The 22,335-nt window shown below is 38.2% G+C and overlaps 1 protein-coding gene across 3 annotated transcripts in view; it reads left to right on the plus strand.

Annotated features, from left to right (window-relative positions):
• Nucleotides 1-3,963: 3,963 nt before the first annotated feature.
• Nucleotides 3,964-22,335, plus strand: part of msh3 (mutS homolog 3 (E. coli)) — an 84,601-nt gene continuing 66,229 nt past the window's right edge. Inside the window, exons 1-8 of one of the 3 annotated variants that reach the window (XM_077231704.1) lie at nucleotides 3,964-4,338; nucleotides 4,489-4,591; nucleotides 5,339-5,577; nucleotides 5,794-5,991; nucleotides 6,384-6,500; nucleotides 6,642-6,759; nucleotides 13,566-13,699; nucleotides 14,444-14,610. In XM_077231704.1, coding sequence (XP_077087819.1) covers nucleotides 4,177-4,338; nucleotides 4,489-4,591; nucleotides 5,339-5,577; nucleotides 5,794-5,991; nucleotides 6,384-6,500; nucleotides 6,642-6,759; nucleotides 13,566-13,699; nucleotides 14,444-14,610 — 1,238 coding nt within the window. In that variant the 5' untranslated portion in view covers nucleotides 3,964-4,176. Of the gene's footprint in view, nucleotides 4,339-4,488; nucleotides 4,592-5,338; nucleotides 5,578-5,793; nucleotides 5,992-6,383; nucleotides 6,501-6,641; nucleotides 6,760-13,565; nucleotides 13,700-14,443; nucleotides 14,611-22,335 lie in introns of those variants that run through there. The other 2 variants (XM_077231705.1, XM_077231706.1) reach the window with 2 other exon arrangements.

The following is a 22,335-nucleotide window of genomic DNA, read 5'->3' on the forward strand; positions in this document are numbered from 1 at the left end:
ACATACAGCGAAAGTCGCTGGCGGTGTTATTTTAGTATTATGTATGTTCTTTAGTTTTTTTAATTTTGAATTATAGGCAATTTTCATTTTAGATTTCCGTTTTAATAGTAAATTTTAGCAATTTTGTTATGTGCTTTTATCATATTTATTACAGGGTTCCCACGGGTCCTTGAAATCCTTGAAAGTTTGTGGATCTGGAAAAAAAATGTCAAGGCCCTGGAAAGTTTTTGAAAATAAACATACATACAGGTCCTTCTCAAAAAAATAGCATATTGTGATAAAGTTCATTATTTTCCATAATGTACTGATACAAATTAAACTTTCATATATTTTAGATTCATTGCACACCAACTGAAATATTTCAGGTCTTTTATTGTTTTAATACTGATGATTTTGGCATACAGCTCATGAAAACCCAAAATTCCTATCAATAAAAGAAGTGTTTTTAATACAAAAAAAGTCAACCTTCAAATAATTATGTTCAGTTATGCACTCAATACTTGGTCGGGAATCCTTTTGCAGAAATGACTGCTTCAATGCGGCGTGGCATGGAGGCAATCAGCCTGTGGCACTGCTGATGTGTTATGGAGGCCCAGGATGCTTCGATAGCGGCCTTAAGCTCATCCAGAGTGTTGGGTCTTGCGTCTCTCAACTTTCTCTTCACAATATCCCACAGATTCTCTATGGGGTTCAGGTCAGGAGAGTTGGCAGGCCAATTGAGCACAGTAATACCATGGTCAGTAAACCATTTACCAGTGGTTTTGATACTGTGAGCAGGTGCCAGGTCGTGCTGAAAAATGAAATCTTCATCTCCATAAAGCTTTTCAGCAGATGGAAGCATGAAGTGCTCCAAAATCTCCTGATAGCTAGCTGCATTGACCCTGCCCTTGATAAAACACAGTGGACCAACACCAGCAGCTGACATGGCACCCCAGACCATCACTGACTGTGGGTACTTGACACTGGACTTCAGGCATTTTGGCATTTCCTTCTCCCCAGTCTTCCTCCAGACTCTGGCACCTTGATTTCCGAATGACATGCAAAATTTGCTTTCATCCGAAAAAAGTACTTTGGACCACTGAGCAACAGTCCAGTGCTGCTTCTCTGTAGCCCAGGTCAGGCGCTTCTGCCGCTGTTTCTGGTTCAGAAGTGGCTTGACCTGGGGAATGCGGCACCTGTAGCCCATTTCCTGCACACGCCTGTGCACGGTGGCTCTGGATGTTTCTACTCCAGACTCAGTCCACTGCTTCCGCAGGTCCCCCAAGGTCTGGAATCGGTCCTTCTCCACAATCTTCCTCAGGGTCCGGTCAATTCTTCTCGTTGTGCAGCGTTTTTTGCCTCACCTTTTCCTTCCCACAGACTTCCCACTGAGGTGCCTTGATACAGCACTCTGGGAACAGCCTATTTGTTCAGAAATTTCTTTCTGTGTCTTACCCTCTTGCTTGAGGGTGTCAATGATGGCCTTCTGGACAGCAGTCAGGTCGGCAGTCTTACCCATGATTGCATTTTTGAGTAATGAAACAGGCTGGGAGTTTTTAAAAGCCTCAGGAATCTTTTGCAGGTGTTTAGAGTTAATTAGTTGATTCCGATGATTAGGTTAATAGCGCGTTTAGAGAACCTTTTCATGATATGCTAATTTTTTGAGATAGGAATTTTGGGTTTTCATGAGCTGTATGCCAAAATCATCAGTATTAAAACAATAAAAGACCTGAAATATTTCAGTTGGTGTGCAATGAATCTAAAATATATAAAAGTTTAATTTTTATCATTGCATTATGGAAAATAATGAACTTTATCACAATATGCTAATTTTTTGAGAAGGACCTGTAGATACAGTGCTTGAATTTATTTTGTGCAAGAAGTCTTCTGTAAAAAAATCCATATTATTCCCTCCGGTCCACTAATGTGTTATTTCGCCAACACTTCGTGGCCTATGCATACTAACCCAAATATGTTCAGTCAATGAGGTGTATGTGACTTCATCTTCTTTCAGACGAATACAATCGGAGTTATATTAAAAAATGTCCTGGTTCTTCCCAGCTTTATAGTGGCAGTGAATGGATGTTTCTGTTTTGAAGTCCATGAAAGTGCATCTATTCATCATAAAAGTGCTCCACACGGCTCTACGGGGTTTAATAAAGGCCTTTTGAAGCGAAGCGATGTGTTCGTGTAGGAAAAATATTCATATTTAAAGCGTTATAAAGTAAAAACTATCTTCCGATTGACGGTAAGTAATGTGACAGTAATGCGTAATAATGCAAACGTACTGCTGATATTTAAGCTACGCCATGACCAACTACGCTACTTCTGACGTCACAAGTTGCGCTTTGCGTAAGTAGACTGCATATGTTCGTTTGGCCGGAAGCTAGAATTTTTCTTTGTAGCGTGTTAAATGTGAATATTTTTCTTACAAAAACTCATCCCTTTGCTTCAGAAGGCCGTTATTTACCCCCCGGAGCCGTGTTTGAAGCACTATTATGATGGATAGATGCACTTTTTTGAGCTTCAATCTGATGGTTGCAATCCACTGCCATTATAAAGCTTGGAAGCGTCAGGGTGTTAATTAATATAACTCCGATTCTTTTCGTCTGAAAGAAGAAAGCCATATACACCTTGGATGGCTTGAGGGTGAGTAAATCATGGGCTGATTTTCATTTGAAAGTGAACTGCTCCTTCAAAAGCATATTCAAATATATGAAAACTTCTGGTTACATGAGCCTAAGCTCTTTTCAATAAAATCCATGCAAACGTTAATATCAGATCATTTTAGTATACAGTACAGTATAGGATGTACCAAATATTATTCAGTTTTATGCAAAACAGAAATACGACAAATAGAATATCAGATCTCTGTAATATGATAAATAAATGCAAAAAATGCTTTTTTGCATAGTTGTGTTTGACACATGAAAACTGTAACAATGTATCTCACAAGGTAACACGATGTAACCTTGCTCTCACTTGAAATGTGTTCCCATATTAAGTCCTTGAATTTGAGGGTATTGGACCTGGAAAGCTCTTGAAAGGTCCTTGAATTTGAGGTTAACCAAGGTGTGGGAACCCTGTTATTAGTTTTTTAAATATTTAAATATTTTTACTTATATTAATTTTCTGTATAGATTTAATTTAAGTTTTTCATCTTATATGTCTATACTTTTTTTCAGCTTTATTTCAATTACAGAAAATGAAAATATATATTAATAATAAATAATATTTTAATAGTTTTAGTTAATAATGCTGGTGAGATAAACCTTTTACATTTAGCAGATGCATGATGGGTACAGACAAACAGTGAAATGTCACTTATGGCAGAATTTTTTTTTTTTTTTTAAACTGGTGTCCAGAGACTGTGGGGCTGTCGCAAGGGATTGGAAGGGCCTAGGCCCCAGGGTGCATGGACAAGTTTAGAGATAAAGAGGTGCAGCATTTTTTTTAAATAAATGTGTTAAATAAAAAAACCCTGATTAAATAAATAAAAATTTAGATTGTTAATATTTATAATATCTTCATATGTTCCTGTCTCATAGTCACATTTGTCAGAGTAGAGCTGGTCGAAAACATAGTTTAGCCTACATTTTGCGATGATATAACCAAACAAATGTATGTTGTTCCAACCTTGTATGCGCTTCTTTCTTCTGTTGAACTACAAAGAACATATTTTGAAGAATGTCGGTAACCAGACAGTTGATGGTCGCCATTGACTTCCATAGTATGTTTTTCCTACTAAGGAAGTCAATGGCGACCATCAACTGTCTGGCTACCGACATTCTTCAAAATATCTTCTTTGTAGTTCAACAGAAGAAAGAAACACATACAGGTTTGGAACAACATAAGGGTAAATGAATGATGACAGAATTTTTCTTTTTGGGTGAACTATCCCTTTAAATCAGTATTATGTTAATTTGTGATTACAAATCGTGGACTGCGCATATCTAACGCCGCTTTCCCCCGCTGCAATACAGCAGGGACTTGCGCATATGAAGCGCATCTTTCACCCTCTGCAGTACAGCAGTAAATTCGCGTGCGCGAGAATGGGAAATCACCCGCGCGCCAACATGATCAGCTGTAGTAGTCTCTTCTTAGGAGACTATTTTTAATCATCAGAGTTTCGGCCTGTATTCAAACAACAAAGTAAGTCTTGCAGGCCGTGTGTTAATAATCAGACAATGCTGTAAAATGCATACAAGTGTCAAACGCGTGCTTGCATCCAAATCCTCCAAAAAGTCCAGCACTCAGACAACTATCAGCAGATTCTTCACAAGTGCAAGCGATCAATCTCAACCAATTGACCGACCCGGGATTAACTGCCAAGACCGACGCCATGGGGGCAGAGGAAAGGTAAGGATCAGAACAGACAGCTTGTTTACTTTGTAAGGAATCTGCACTCCAATCATACAATAGAGCCATATCAACAATATGCATCGCATGCACGAAGCTTTTGCTGTTTCAAAGCAGCACCGACTGAAATGTAAACCTGTTCTGTTTTAGAAGAGGTTATGTGATGGAGGAATGTCCTCAGGGAAACGACCCAAACTCTCTCACGATGTGGAGGAGGAGAAAGATGAAGAGTGCATGCTGACCCCAAGCACCAGTAAGGACATATGCACCATGCATGGCATTCTTTTCATTAGGTTTATTGGAGTTTTTGTTGTTGTCAGCTGATTTGTTTAACTGCATTGCACATTTTCCTGTAGAGCAGCTTGTTTATACTGATCTCATAAGATTTAAAATCAATAAAAGCTATGCTTTTAAAACACGCTTCACTAAACAACAATGTTCAAAACGGAAATGTTTTGGTGTGTATGGTATAAAAAATAAGTACAATACAAGATCAGCATAAGATGTACTGAGACTGCTTGTTTATGCTGATCTCATAACATGTAAAAATGTATTTTCTGGCATTCACACTAAGCAGACCTCATCAATAAGTTATTTTTTACTGACCCGCCTTAAATATTTTTTTTCGATTTTTTTTTCTATACTTTTTATTTTTGTAGCTATGTTTATGTCAGAAAGGTTCATGGTTTGTTTAAAAAAACAGTTTTAAATTAGGAAATTCTACATTTGTAATGTAACTCTATAAAAGCTATGAAATATATAAACAACCTGTTCTAATTTAGAAGAGGTTATTTAATGGATGGATGTCCTAAACTTGATAGTGTATATATGTGCAGGTAAATATAAAGTACTGTTTAAAAGTCTTAGGCATGTTAGTATTTTCAACCAGACATTTTATAAGCCAGTTATTTATATATTTTGCTGTAATGTGTCAGTTGGAAATATCTGTTTACATTTCCAAACATTCCCTTTTCCATTAATTCTCTCTTATGTGCAATAGATAAGATTGTATCTCCCAGAGCCAGTGTCAGTCATGCCACCCTGACAAGGCTTAAAGATTTCAGCTGCCCAGGGAATTCAGAGATCCAAGTCTCCGATCAGGGTATAAAGATGAAGGTGGAGCCTTCAATCTCTGGAAAAGCTGAGACCTCTGCCATGCAGCAACACGATATTATCATGAAAAATAGCTCATCTGAGTTGGTGGAAGAGGTCAAAGAAGAGCCTTGTAAAATTAAACAGGTTTGATTTTATAAGCAATACTCGTTTCAGAGTTGCCCACTGAAAAAGTGTTCTTTGTCTCAACTTCTTTAATTGCAGATTACATATTTATAAACTACTTGATTTGTGTAGAAATGAAAATACAAAAGGCTCAACTAATCACATTGTCAGAGTAATGAACTGAAGACACAAATGCTTGCCATTCAATCAAGATGTTTTTCCTCTTTCTGTTTCCAGGAGTTTTCCTTTAGTCAGTTTTCTAAGAATACTGCGATCAGGAAAAGTTCAGAAGAGCCTGGTGTTTCCAACAGGAGAACCAAGACCATATATACTCCTCTAGAAGAACAGTACATGGAGATCAAGAAGCAACATGTGGACACAGTGCTTTGCGTTGAGTGTGGCTATAAGTACAGGTTCTTTGGTGAGGATGCAGAGGTAAGTACTAGAGCGAGCAACCCATCACAATTATCAGACATTGGGTGATGCATCACGCTACTAAAGGGTGTATATATATATATATATATATATATATATATATATGTATATCTTACCCTCAATTGAAAGGCCATTCCACCAAATATTTGAAGCTACAAAATGTTCATTAAGAGATCATAAAAGCAATATATATAAATTGTGCGGTTTAATTCAAATCTTCTGAAGAGACACAATCGCTTTATATGATAAACCAATTTAATTAACGCATATACGTAGAACTCATTAAATATGATGAACTAAAGTTCAAGCGTGTTTGCTTGATGCACAATTTTCATTTTTGGGTGAACTATTCTTTAATGTAATGGCATTTTTCCTACCACATTTTTTTATAGATCGCTGCAAAGGAACTCAATATCACTTGTCATCTGGACCATAACTTCATGACTGCCAGCATCCCTACTCATCGCTTGTTTGTGCATGTTCGCCGACTGGTCTCTCAGGGCTACAAGGTCACTGATATTCTCCTAATTATAATATACTGCAAATTTGTCATGTAGAAATAAGTATATTTATCTAACAACACCCCATTTTATTTTTTATCTTCTGTGATTTTGGTCAGTGTAAGAGTGTTTTCATGTCTCATTTCTTAGGTAGGTGTAGTGAAGCAGATGGAAACTTCAGCTATCAAAGCCTCCAGCACTAACAAGAGTTCTCTCTTCACACGGCAACTTCATGCACTTTACACCAAATCCACGCTTGTGGGAGAAGGTATGGTTTCTGCTCTTAGTGTTTTAAGTTTAATTTTAATATCTCTGTTGTTGACCGGATTCTTTAGCTGCAGTTGACAGTTTTCAACTGTTTGATGGGTGTCATACATGTCACGGCCGGCTCTTAACCGCGACAAATGAGGGAGGCAACGAGAACAAAAGCAAGTCAAAAAGTGTTCATTAACAAAAGTAACGTTTGCAACTGATAACTAAATAAGAGAAAACATTCCGCTCGGAACATTAACGAAAACACAAAGTACACGCTCCAAAACCACAGGCCTGCTACCATAAACTCCCAAACTAAACTAATACATGAAGCAAACAAATAATAAATTAATAAAACAGCAACCCAAAATAACAGAAAAACAGAGGGTAACCGAAGCCACCTAAAGTCAGAGAACCATTACCTTTTATAGTACTCTGCAGGTGTTTCACATTAATTACCTCAGTGGGACGGGCCTAGAGGCACGTCACATACACTACTGTTTAAAAGTTGGGGGTTGGAAAGATTTATTAATATTTTTGAAAGTAGTCTCTGGTGCGCACTAAGGTTGCATTTGTTTTTATCAAAAATACAGCAAAAACAGTAATATTGATAACTGTGTTCTTTTTTAATATATTTTAAGATGTAATTTATTACTGTGATGGCAAAGTCTTCAGTGTCACTTGAGCAGTGTTGCCAGATTGGGTTAACATTTCCTGCCCAAAAGCTCTCCAAAAACCCACCCAAAACATTCAGTGCTAAAAAAAATATGATAGATGCTATTGTCATGACAACTAATGTTTATAAGGACCATTTACTCAAATAATGATGACAAAATAAAATTATAAAAATTAATTTCCCTGCCTGGAGAACAATACAACTGGAAAACAGATCAAAACATGGCAAATATACAGCAAAAGAAAATTAGAAATTAACAGAAATCAACAATCAATCAAGCAAATTCAATCAAATTTTATCTATAAAGCACATTTAAAATCAACCTTGGTTGGCCGAAGTGCTGTACATGAAAGAAAAACAGGAAGCATTTTTTTTTTCTAGAAAAATTAAAATAAAGATATTAAGACAATAAGCACAGCAGAGCTACGAAGAATTGAAAGCACAAGAGAAAAGATGAGTTTTAAGCATGGATTTGAATTCAGTTAATGTGGAAGCAGTTCTAACATGTAGTGGCAGGTTGTTCCACAACTTAAGGGCCAGCCACTACAAAAGCTAGATCACCTCTATATCGTAAGCCAGATTGATGGACGGACATAAGATGTTGATCTCTAGACCGAAGCGATCTGGGTGGATTGTGAGGCACGACAAAGTCAGAGAGATATTTGGGGGCTTGATTACTATTGGCATTGTAGGTGAAAGTTAAGATTTTAAAATCAATTTAATTTCGGACTGGAGGCCAGTGTAGAGAGCGCAGTATTGGGGTAATATGATCACGTTTACGGCAGGCGCGGATTTATGGGCGGGCGGGCCCACCCTATTGACAGGTGGCCCACCCAATCAGATTAATAAAAACGAAATTTAAAATTTTAATTTTAATAATAATAATAATGAATTAAGTTTGGCCATATACGGCCTGCCGAACACTTTATATGATATATGACAAGCCTGAGCGCGTCCATCTCTGGCTCAGCGCCAGCCAACGCGCGAACGCGCAGTTTGAATCTGGCAGTTATATCATGTCACTGTACATATTTTGTCCAGACTTTGACACCCTTGCAAGGAGAAGGGACGAGGCTCATTGTTCACATGAACACCGTGTCTTGGAAAGACAAAGACGTTCACATATCGCGTCTTTTGCACGCTCAAGTTTGTTATTTCAGATGTACGCGCTCATAATGGAAGCGACGCGGTCGTGAAAGACGTGGTCAGGCATCTGATTGACTCGTCAAACGCATGCGTTTTGAATGCCAAGGGACTGAATGATTTGTCATAAAAGAGCGCGTTCTTAGCGTGCGCTCTGTGGTCACGGAAAAAGCGCGTCAGAAACGCACGTTTTTTGCATCAAAACGTGCGTCCTCGACGTGTGATCTGCTATTTAAATGATATTGTTTCTGTCTGCTGGTGTTTTATGCCTCTGAAGGATTTTTGTAACAAGAAAATAAAAACAACTCTCGGTTTCAAGTTCACTGTTTTTTATTTCAGCACCTCAGACAGTCCCTTAATCCCTTCGTTCGAGACACATCTTGCAAATTTTCCAGTTGTAATTCCGGTAACACTTTACAATAAAGTTTCATACATTATTATTTATTTTTTTAATGCAAAAACCACAAATTTCTGCTTTTATGGCAAATCGCGCGTCCCGCATGCTTTATGAATACTTTAGCTTGCCATCAGTGTTGCCAGATGTACGATAATTATCGTATTTGTACGATAATTTTTACCTCTGTACGATGTACGATCAATAATGAAAAAAATCCCATAATGTACGATAATTTCAGAGTTTTCAGTCGTTCGTCCAAACACACATCCTACCGCTTCTCTCTCTGACCCAGAATCATTTTGGAGGCTCACCTGTCTGCACGCAAGCACGTACACACACACACACACACAGGCACCACACGTGTCGTCCGGCCCGCACGTCAACACTACTCCATCTAATCCTACATGTTGGGATAAATAGCTGTATTCTGCACGTTTACGTCGTGTACGATAATGTTCTTCCAAATACGATCATTTTGAACTTCTGGTACGATAATTGGACATTTCCAATCTGGCAACACTGCTTGCCATACGCATGTGGTGCAGGCTGCAGCGCGCTCGTTTTTCCAGACGCGCCTATATGTCGCGGCGAGATGAAAAACATCTCAACTTTTCAGAGAGTGCCGCAAGGTCATTTGACAAAAACCAACCGGTCAGCATCGGTCTTTCCGTATTAACAACTTCCAAAGCTCGGCCCGAACAGCTGATCATAGCTGTACAGTGCGGTTTTTATTTCTCATCTCCATAAATATAGCCTACTAGACCCTAGATTCAGGCCCACCTCGACTTAATCCAGGCCCACCCATCTGTCACGTTCTGCATCCGCCACTGGTTTACGGCAGCCGGTGAGCAAACGGCCAGCCGCGTTTTGGACCATTTGACTCCGAGAAATTGTAGACTGAGTGAGCCGGACATATTGTGAGTTGCAGAAGTACAATCTTGTGGAAATGAAAGCATGAATGACTGTCTCAAAGCTGTCTCTACTTAAAAATGTTTTAACTTTGGCTAGCCGGCGAAGATGATAATAGCTAGAGCTGACTGTGCTATTAATTTGTTTATTTAATTTAAGACTGCTGTCAAGATAAAACCCCAAATTTTTAACGTTGGTTGTAAGGTGTGGTGTGAGGGTTCCTAGGTCGGTACAATTACCGTTAGAGAGCTCATTTGGGCCAAATAGAATGATTTGGGTTTTATCATCATTCAATAGGATGAAATTATTTGTAAGCAAGCCACAGTTTAAGTTCATGAAGACATGCATCTAATCTCTCAAGTCCTTGGCTGTCTTTGTGTTTTATTGGTATGTAGATTTGGGTGTCATCCGCGTAACAGTGATAAGAGACACCAAATCTACTCATGATAGTTCCCTGGGGTAACATGTACAGAGAGAATAATAGAGGTGCCAGAACCGATCCCTGGGGCCCACCACAGTTAAGGTGGGTCGCTGAGGATGTTTGTGCACCTATATTAACTGAAAAACTTCTGTTAGATAAAAAGGACTGGAACCATTTCAGTACTGTGCCAGTGATACCAATTGACCGCTCCAGTCGAGATAAAAGGATCTTATGGTCGACAAAATCAAATACTGAGCTCAGATCTAATAGCACTAAGGCTACAGTATCCCCAGCGTCAGTAGCCATGAGAAGATCATTGAGGACTTTTAGAAGAGAAGACTCCGTGCTGTGAAGGGGTTTGTAGCCAGACTGAAAGATGTCAGAGATAGTGAGTGAGTAGATAGTTCTGCAGCTAAACCGACTTAAACCTTCGGAAACACACATAGGTTGAAGTGACACGATCATCTCACACATTCATTCACACACTATAACAAAATGTGTCATTCGTGTTCATAAAATGAACAACAATAATAATAATGTGCTTACCTTTGTGCTGCGTTTTAACTTCAAACAGAACTATATAGTCTTTCTTGAAGTACATAATGCAGAAATCTGTCAAAACATATCGTTGTGTTAGGGGGTAACATTTTAGGACCCAAGGACCAGATGTTTGAAAGAAGACCTGGAGTCAGAATTATAATAAATTGAAGAAGTTTTACTGAAGATAGTTTGCAGTTTCATCAGCAGAAGTCAGGTTCAAGACGCGCACGTTCGTAGGCTTACAGTTACAGTTACAGTTACAATTACAGTTAGTGGTCGACCGATATGGGTTTTTTGATGGCCGATGCAGATGCCGATATCTTAGAGAGCAGGGTGGCCGATGGCTGATATAAAGCCGATATTTATATATCAAACATATATATATATATATATATAGACACACACACACATATATATATTATATATATATATATATATATACACACACACGCACACTTTATATTTATATAAATCAATATTTAATAAATTATATGCATTTAATAAATATTTAAAAATATTTAAAATAAACATGCTTAGGCCCCATACTTTAGATGGCAACTTCTTGAATCTGCAATCCTATTACAGTATTTTTCACAAATAAAGTAATTGTTTAAAAATATATGAATATGTGAATAAAAAGGAAGTAAACACTGTAACAGGGCAATCAGTAATCTGGTTTTCATGCGCACTGATAATCATATTTTTTTTACTTTGACTTTTGACAAGTTAACGCTAATTTTACATACAGCACCCAGTGAAAACGACATGAATATGACACAGTGGGCAACTGGATATAGCACGGCATATTATATAAGTCCCGCTTACAACACATCGGCCAATCAGAAAAACTTATCGGCCGATGCCGACATTTTAAAAAAGCCAAATATCGGCCGATATATCGGCCGTGTCGATATATCGGTCGACCACTACTTACAGTTACAAAGATCACAGCAAAAGGTCTAAGCTACGTCCTTGCGTCAGGTTTTATGATTCTCATTGGCTAAGAATAGAGAAACATAGTAATTTTCCACACCACACATATACTGATCGACTGAAGCATATCTCCATCATTTATGTGGCTGACACTCGGACCCTGAAGTTAGGCACGTCGTGATTGGGCTGCTGGGCGCCAGCATGTCCAGAACAACAACTCAGTCAATCTCCAATAACGACAGTGGTTCCTTAACCTGTAACCAAGAAGACTGACACACACACCGACACACAGCTTCCTCAAGGTTGGATTTGGCCAGGCTCTAACTATAAACAGGAAAGTATTCTCAAAACATCAAGATAATACATTCTTTCTCTCAAGGATAGGACACTTTAGTCTAACTGGAAAGTAAGGTTTTAACTGAGAATGGTCCCTTAAACTATAGACTTCAATGACCCTTTTGACTTATAGTCGTCAGGGTACCCTAGAAAAACAGATGTATGTATTGACACGTTAAAGACCTTTCTCAAACAAAACATCTTTTCATATTTCATTTCTGAAAGCCGGGCTAAATAAGCAAGCACTGTTACTGCATTTGTATCAAATACAGACAATTAGAAAATGCATGAAAATAACATTTCAGTGATCACACTGGTAACTTCTATAACAAAGTAAAATCTCACAGGCCTAAAGAAGTCATTCAACTAAAAAATATTGATTAGTACCTTGATTATAATCACTCATTACATATACATTGAAGCAGCAGTGAATTCCAAAATCCACACCCTTCAGTTGATTCAAAGCTGCTGTCGGGGAGGAGTAGAGTGCAGTCTGGATGGTTTAAAAGTTGCAGATATCCTGATCAGGGTTGTTTCCCAAAAGCATCGTAAGCTTAAGATGATCGTAGAACAATTACCACCAATGGTCTCTACGATCAACTTAGACTTGCAATGCTTTTGGGAAACCCAGCCCAGGCCAGTGTGCACATGACGATGGAAAGGAGTCGTCCTATATTCCATTTTAACAAAGTCATTCAACTGAGTTACTGTTATATTTACAAAGAGTCACTCTCCCACTGTTGACTGCAGCTACAACTTATATTTATGCTAATTTGGCATAGCAATCACTTGAATATACAGCTAAAAGTTCAAAATCACTCATGTATCATCTAGTTTGCCTGCTATCGCTCTTGATTGGCTAAAAGTCTACTCATCTGCGACCAACACCTGATCATCTGACTCTGCCGTGGACCTGTGTATTTAGTAATGTCATGATGATTGATTAGATGGAGTACATGCACACTTAAGTTTTGTTTTTTTAACCAATTAGCCTATAAAATGTAAGTGTTTGAAAACCTCCAAACTGTTTCCAAACCAACCCAAATTTTGTCCACCCGCCCAAACCAATTTTGACCCATGCAATCAAATTCAACACCAACCCAATCTGGCAACACTGCTCATAATCCTTCAGAAATATTTCTAATATGCTGATTTGGTGCACAAGAAAAAATGTCTTATTGTTTTAACGGTTGTGCTGCTTAATATTTTTGAGGAAACTAATAAAACAAAAATCAGGATTCTTTGATGAATAGAATGACCAGCATTTAATGTCACTTTTGATCAGTTTAATTTATCCCTGCTCAATAAAACTATTAATTTCTTTTATAATAATTTCTTTTTTTTAAGTCTTAGTGGGCACAACATTTTGAAGGTTATCTATTTATGAGATAGCTCCAGTATCTTTTTTATTTATTTATTAGTAACCTACAGAACCCAAAATGAATGAATTCATTGCCTTGTTCTCAGATGTGAATCCTCTGCTGAAGCTTGGAGATTTGGAGCAGGCTGAAGATGTGGTGCAGGACAGTGGCAACAACTATCTAATGTGCGTGAGCGAGAGTTTTGATAAACAGAGCAAGGAGCTGACCGTAGGGATGGTGGTAAGAAATCATTGTGGTAATTGGTAGTGTTGGATGAGCTTTAAGGCTGTGACACACCGAGCCGTCATAGAACTATTGGCGACAAAAGCCGACTGTGTCGCCTCCTGTCGGCTGCATCTGGGACAAAAAGCTGCGCTTAAACACAGCAAAGAATACAGTTGACTGCCAACTAGCATGTGCGTTCTGTGTCTCTATGTAGGGAAATGGCTGTCTACATCAACAGGTATCATAATCTGTATTCGTCATTCAACAATGGAAACCAAAACTAGGACTGTAGATATATAAACCGGTAAGCGCTTGCTTGCCATTTTAAATATCATTCATGCAGATCACTTTCTTCATTCCAGTCTGCTCATCTTATTATGAAAATATTTGCGCATTGGAAAGCTCAGGTAAAATGAGGTCAAATTAGAACAACCTTCTGTCTGTGCTGTCTTGACTTTGCCCGCTTTCATTACTTTCGCTTTTATCATCGTGCACTGATTCGTTCTCTAAACTGAACAGCCAATCAGAGCGCTCTCTCTCTCACCGACTACCCCGATTTAACATGCTGAATCAGGTGAAGTGCCACCGACGTGTGGAACACGTGACACTCACGACAGCCTGATATTGGCTGACCGGCGGCTTGGTGTGTCTGGCCCTTACTTGGAATACAACAGAGAGTTAGAGTTGGTTAAGACAATCCCATATATTCATAACTTTTAATGCTCACTACTATAACCCTGTCTTCCCTTTTGAGTTCAGGTGGTCCAGCCAAGCATCGGGGATGTGATGGTGGACTGTTTTAAAGATAACATGGCCCATTCAGAGCTGGAGTCCAGGGTACTTAAAATACAACCTGTAGAGATCCTGGTGCCTTCAGACCTATCAGAGATGACTGAGAGGTTATTACGCAACATTGCTCTGTCCAGGTACATGTACATGTTGTGTAGGCATATTTTGTCTATCTTATTGTGATTGAATATTTTTGCAATCCTGCATTGTAGAAGATTGTATAATGGGGCTGCAGCAACAAATTGTATAATCACAAATGAAAATAGTTGATAACTGTCTTTATTACTGATTAGTTGTGCACAGAAATTCTCCTTCAGTCACTTTATTTTACAGCAGTGAATAACGCATTTCCATGACACATTGATTTGCTGCGGTAAGAGTTACGCTAAAAGTGGCAATGCTTTATATTTAAACACTTCAAACAATGCAGCATGCCCTGTCAGGTACTCTTGTACTATTTATTTCTCCATTTTTCTTTCACTTCAGCTTAAAGATTATTAATAGAGGTAAATTTGTCCCCACCAATCGCTGCACAAGTTAAGGTTACGTATGATGACGAAAGCCCACCCGGAACCCATAGAGAATGCATTGCAGTGCCTGTAGTAAAAAAAAAATTGACTGGACTGTATCCAGAGGCAGAGCAACAGTGACGGATACTGGTTGAATGCGAATCTGATTGAAAAAGTATTTTTCGCACTTTGGTAGTGCGTCGCCCTATCGCTCTAATGAAGAAACCGCCCCTTGTTAATTTTTCACTGCGTGTCTTTAGTAAATACTGACAGTAGTTTTTTAACGCCAAAAGAGGGTTTGTGCTGGCGCAAGCTGTTAGTAAATCTAGCCCTTAGTTTGTGCTTGTTTTTCTTTATTATCAATATAGTGATTTAAACTGGCTTTCGGCTTCAAAACAACTGATAAGTTGTTGTTTTTTGTGATGTAAGGTTTATTTTTTTAAATATTAGTTGCACATAAAGGATGCATGGCATAGGCTACATAGATACAATCACTATATCTGTTGTCAGTGTGCCTTCAGTTTGCACATTGTTTGGAGGAAAACACTGGAACAGTGTGTTTTTCAAATAAAAACAAAAAGTTATGTTTTATCCGATTTATCAATGAATTGATGAGATAATCGACAGATTAATTGATTACCAAAATAATTGTAGAAGCCCTAGTTTATTATGCATCCTTAGTTAGTGGACCTGATAAGAAATACTAATTTAGAATACTAATACTTAAACTAATTTATCTGACTTGAGGTATCTAAGGTGGACTTTAACCTCTTAACCAGCGCCCCTATTTTTGAGAATTTTCTGAAAACGACATACCCAAATACAAATCTCTGTAGCTCTTGAACCCTATGGTCCACCTTCATAACTCTGATATTTTTTTAAACTAGACACTTGAAACTTTGTTACCCAAGAGTCATTATAACTCAAAGTAGCATAGGAACAGAGTAAAACAAGGTAAAATATACATGAAATTGACTCACGATTTCTTTGAATAAACTTCATTTAGGGGAAAATGTATCAGAATTTTATGTTAAGGGCCTGAAAACACCATAAATATAAAACTGAATGTCTGACCATGTTTTGATTCAAATTTGAGGATGATACTCCCAAAAATTTAGTTCCTGTAAGCTTTTATTCAAGAAAAGTCTAGGCGTCCTATCCAAAAGGCCACTTGGAGACTCCAAATGGACACCTGGTTACCAAATGACACAAGGAGTAAACACTACATAATACATACATGTTTATCCATTCAGAACTATTCTGCCCATCAAACTACACAAGAAAAAATGATTTCAGCACAACATTTTAACATTTTAACAAAATACTCTTTATTTTGAACATTTATAATAGCAAAAATAGTGGGAAAAAAAACCTCACTTCATTTATACATTCCAAAAGTGATTGTTTTACTAATGAATAAAATATATAAAAAGAAAAAAAAATAACATTTGTAATTGCAACAGTGTTTTTTACTCAAATAAATTACAATAAACAATTACAATGAATATCCAATTACTTAAACAAAAAGCAACCGCTTCCTCTTCCTCTCCCCTTACCTTTACCTGTACCTGTGCCTCCCCCTTACCTTTACCTGTACCTGTACCTCTGCCTCTGGTAGCTGAAGCAGATTCAGATGGAGATGCAGAAGATGACGATGACTGCCGGCGTCTCCTTTGTCGCTCATGACTGGACTCCGGATTCCATTCCTCATCTGATTCAGTTGAAGGCCTATTTTACAGCACAGGAAAACACACTCACAAACACACAAAAGAGGATTTCAGTTTGAGTCACATTCATCTATTAGCAGCATCAATATTCCATCTTATTACAATATCAAATGTCACATACCTTATCATCATTATAATGCTCAATATTAAAAATGCTTAGTAATTATTATTTTTTTCTATATATATATATATATATATTTATTATATCTTCACCTGACATCTTGTACTCCTTTCCTTCCATTATATTTATATTCAATGCACCATTCATTCATATAAACGTATCACTGTAATCTCATATCTTGCTAGTCATCTCCACTGTTATTTTATAATCAACACATCTTCTCCTGACTTCTTATAATCCTTTCCTTCCATTATTGTTATATTTAATGCATCATAAATATAATGTGTGGGATATAAATATTTTCTCTTTATGTAACGTTATAATATACATCTCTATCACCTGCTCGTGTAGCCTCTGTCTTTGCTAGTAGCTAATGTCCATCGTCATTTTATAATCAAAAACATTACATGAACAGAAAAACTGCCAATAATAAACATAACAATTAATGAAAATGTGTTGAAACTTACCGATCTAAAACGGGATCGAGTCCATGAACAAACATCTCCTCTTCTGCCGAATCGACGACGCTCGACACCGTGCTCTCTCTGTCTGAGATGCATCTCTCTGTGTCTTTCTGCTGCTCTTCGTCGCTGCTTCTCATCACTTCCTCCGAAATACTCTCAACACCACAAAAACCCTTCTGTAGACGACGATCCATGATGGAGATTGTCAAATATAACTTTGGAGAAAATCTATGAGTTTATACGAGCTCCGTGTTGCAAACCAATACCTAGCCTATGCGCTCTGTGCAAAATGGCAGAAGCGCACGAGCGAACGACAACATTGCGCACTTGTATTTGACAAATCTGCTTGAGAACTGTCAATCACTGCAATCGTGTTTTAATTGGTTAATACTCACATCCATCAAAACATTGCCGATTACACATTGGCTGGCTATATCCAGACTTTATCCAGTCAAAAACCGAGATGCGAGATTGACAGGTTTCTAAGCCTGTCAGGCGGTCCCTTGGCATTTTGATCGATTACAGAGACTGTGATTGAAGGAGAGAGAAGGGGGATGACTCATTTCATCCGGAAGAGTCTAAACTACAGGGGTGAGATGGCTTTTGAGTGTTGGAATATGGATTAGAATCGATATTTCTTTGAAAATGAACATGATGCGAACTCTTTCTCGAAAACGCGCATGTAAACAAAGGAGGATATTTCATTTTTTTCCCTATTTTTCGTTGTTTTGGATTAAAAAGTGGGATGCATTTTGAAGAGTGGACCCTTACATTGAAATGTATGCTGTTGTTTCTTGGATTCTTCCGAACTGATCTGAACCATACGAGATGAAAGATGAGTATAGCGGTTCATTTTGCTCATTTTCAAATGAGCAGTCCTTTTGCATTTAATTTAACCCTTTCCTCTCTGGTGTATTGATTGCAAAAACAAGTTTAGAACACGATTCTTGAGTGTTTTAGCTTTCAAATGATGTATAGTTTATGATAGTCAGATGAATATTTGTTATAAAACAAAGCTTAAAAAGGGTAATAAAAGTATAGCCACGCCCTCGACGGCCCGTGCACGGGCCGGTGCGGGTTAACAAGTTAAACAACCCGTGGGAATGGCATCTAACACTGCCTTTGCACTTCCAAAGTGTATGCTAGAATCTGTAGTGCTTACCTTTCTTCAGATGCGCAGTATCAAAGACACCACTTGCTCTTTGAAGAAATTAAGGTTTATTTATAGCCAGGAGTCAACAGTGTTAAATACTGTCCCAGATCTGTGAAATGCCAAAGCTCAATGCTCTTAATGCAAAAACAAAAAACAAAAAATCCAAAATGATACTCATCCCATCATTCATAGTGTTCAGGAGAAAAAAATGTTAAGAAAAACTTTCCAGTGTAACTTAAATTAATTATATATTACATATAATTTGGTAGTAAAACAAAATGTGTATTTGCCAACTGCTGTTTGTCTCTTAATTTGAAGCATCACACTGACTAAATTATATTATCTGTTATACAGGGACTACAAAAAATACATTTAGAAGTTTATTTTAAAGTTCAAATCAAGCTTTGTAAAAACTTCACTTGCAATTTTACAATGTTTTAAGGTTATCAAAAGGTCTTCACCTGAACACTTAGGCCAAATAAAGGATATACAGTATGTGATGGAAGTAGACAAGTTCTCAAGTGCAAAGATACAAATGTTGGTATTGGAACAAAGGACTTGCTCCGTTCTTGAAATCAAGATTACAACTTTCATCGGACTACAAAAATTATATTTTAACATCAATTTAATTATGCAACCTCATAAACCTCCTCAGATGACAGAAACAGTAACATAGTTTTCAATTATAATACTACTTAGTGACTAGCAATTGTTCACTGTCACCACTAGATGTCAGTAAATGACCTTAACTGACATCACATTTTTTTGAGGATGGGAACATTTAAAGATTTGAAAATGCGTATTTTGGTCATTTTCATACTCATGATGTCCACCTGTGCGCACAGTTTAATGTATTAGAGCATGTGTGCTAACTGCTAAGCCACAACAATTCATCATCCTATATATTCTTATGTACACATAATTAAATAGACATATACACTGACTGCAAATGATGTGTATTCTATCCTACCAAAGTGCACTACCTTTTTTGCTCCTATATTTTCAGAGCCACATTAGGATACTTCAAACTGAGAAGAATTCCATGGGGGTGTGCTGCAAGTCTTGCAGCATTTCCCTCTTAGGCCCCGCTTACACGAAGGGAAAACGCAGGTATTTCCCTGCGGTTTGGCCTCTCGTTTACACGGAAACCCTGTTTTTATCACAGAAACGATGGAGCCAACAGCCAAAGTGGAGATTTCTGAAAACGCCGGTTATGTGTTGCCGTGTCAACTGGGAGAATATATTCGATATTCGTTTCTCTAAATACCCGGGTATGTGTAAACTTGGCCTTAGTTTAGCTTGAACTTCCTTTAAAGACCCAGCCTGACTTTGTTGGCTGTTTCAATGCCTCTGGCAATGTAGACAAGGTTGCTTAACATGGTAAAGTAGAATGGATGGTATTCATTATGGCTGAACTGGTGCTGGTGCTTCATCACTTAGTAGAAGTGTCTGTGTTAAAGTGTTGTGCACAGCTATTTACTGATACAGGAACATGTTTTTGTGGGTTTGCTGTGAAAGAAAAGCATGAGGAGAACCCAGGGGGAATATTTATTTGTCATGATATAGTATCTAGATTGAATTCATAATTTTATTAAAACCCTTATGAGTTTTACATGCAGGTGTAAAGAATCCTGCAAAAAAAAAAAAAAACAGCAGAACTAATCTGTGTGTCTCCATCTAAGACTGCTGAACAGCTTTTCCACTGGCTGACCCCATCACGTTTCTCCTTGAGTGAGTCTTGGAGCACCACAAAATAATATGCTACTCTATTGTCCTTGGATTTCCCAACCAACTGAAGTGAAATTTGGCTTGTTTTGAAGACAAATCTGCATCTTAGCACATAACAGCACACCTGCAAAGCAGTCAGAAACACTTTGGCTGTCATTATTGGCACAGCTTTAGACTGATGAACATCTCTAGATGATTGTTTCTTCAGACATATCTTAATCCACTCTTTTCACATGTAGGATGAAGGGTAAGTTGGCTGTAAGCAGCGATAATACTTACAAACCCAAGAGAACCACGCTGGATACTTACTACCTGCATGGAAAATGCTTCAGTACCTTGTTTATTTATCCTTGAGTTTTTTTTCTTGCCTGCAATCATAGGCAACATTTCTTTGACAAATCAGGGTGCTTACACTGGTGATCAGGCCATCCAAAGTTCCTCCAGAACACATCCGAGACCACAGCTAGTGTTCACTTCTGGCCAATTTATACACGTATGTTATTACACTGTACCCACATTGGACCAGCGGTTTGGAAAGTGGATGGATGAATGATTCAGCTGTGAGCGCCACCTTCTAATCCGACCTAGGAATTAATTCGGCCCTCACAGTGCATTACTGGTGTTCTCTAGCTGTTGAGTGTACATCCATGTACACTCTTTATTGTGGTACATTATGGGGTTGAATGTATGCACTCTACAATGTCCACTATGGTTTTGGACATCACTACAAATGGACATCCCTTTAAATAGTGCCATATTTGAGGGTATAGGGGTGATTTCAGAAAACAGTCAAGGTGTTTAGGATTACTTATTGATTAATTACAGGCAGGGCTGGAACTGAACTCTAAAGAAGAGTAGCCCTCCAGGAGCAAGATTGGACACCCTTGTTCTAAAGAAAGTCTGTTAAAAGGGGTCAGAGAAGCCTTCCTTCAGTAGGCACATCCCCACTTGCTCTCTTTTGTTGCACTGTGTCTAGCAGTATCTTGAATCAAGATTGGTCATTCTCCAGGAAAAGAAACCTTGGCCATATCAAGATGCCTTTTTCTGAGGTCAGCTGCTGTGGTCATGGGCACCCAGCAGATCCAGTGATGTGCAATCCTCAAACTGTAAGAACTACACACATTTTCCTTACACACATTCATACTATAAAGAACATCACAAAGTTCTCTCCTCATCAAATGTAGTACATACAGGCAGTATGAGATTTGAGGCTGGTGGTCATAACGTATCCTGGGATGTTATTTTTCCAATTCTGGTTCATTCCTTGGAAAAGAGGTTCTCCAGATAATTCTTGGTATCATTTGGAGAGAATGACTCCCCAACACCAAGATCCTTGAACATGCTAACACTGTTAAGATTGAAGAAACTCTGGGAAGGTGACAGCTGCAATGGGTCCTCAACAAATTCTCCATCAGAGCTCCTGGAAGGAAGTAGCAGGACCACCTCAAACGAATCAGTCTACATCATTCTCTACAGCTTCTAACATGCGCTGATCGTTCATTCACTCTCGATTCTCACTTGTTTCTCTGTCTTTCTGAATTGCAGTACTTCCTGACCCTCTGCTTTCTCCTATCCCAGTTTAATATGCAGAAATATTTATAAGTATGCCATTTGTACTTCACACACAGTGCCTTTGTGATTTGTTTGAGCATCCTGACCAGCACAGCAACACCAATGCAATGAATTAAGTGGTGGAACTGTTTGCTCGACCGATGGCAGATAGAGAAACCTGTTTGATAAACTGTCATTGTTTTTGCAGTTCTGTTTGGTGTATTAGCGCAGAAATTAAACGCCTAACCTTTAATTGTCCTAGCTGAATCAACTCTCCCTTTCCTGTTTATGTGTTCCAGTCATGCTCTCTCTGTCCTTTTGTCTCGTCTCCAGCTCATTCTTGTTGCCTCATTAAACCTCTTTGTGTTTTATAACCAGACATATCTTCCCTCGTGGTTCCTTGCTGTCCTTCTCCTCCATCGCCCTGTCATTGTTTTGCCATTAACATAACCTCTGATATTGTTACTAGAAAACCAGGATAAAAAAGAAGCATGAAGCTGAAGCAAAGTGTTAATCGGTTAAAACCTCTGACCTATGGACCAGAACTACTGTCAAATCACTGCGTAGGCATTTACGTCTGCATACAAGCTTTAAAGGGCACTCTTGTTA

This window comes from Siphateles boraxobius, unplaced genomic scaffold (genome assembly GCF_051911475.1).
Source record: "Siphateles boraxobius isolate OS27281-9 unplaced genomic scaffold, OSU_SipBor_1 16, whole genome shotgun sequence".
NCBI classification, from domain to species: Eukaryota; Metazoa; Chordata; class Actinopteri; order Cypriniformes; family Leuciscidae; genus Siphateles; species Siphateles boraxobius.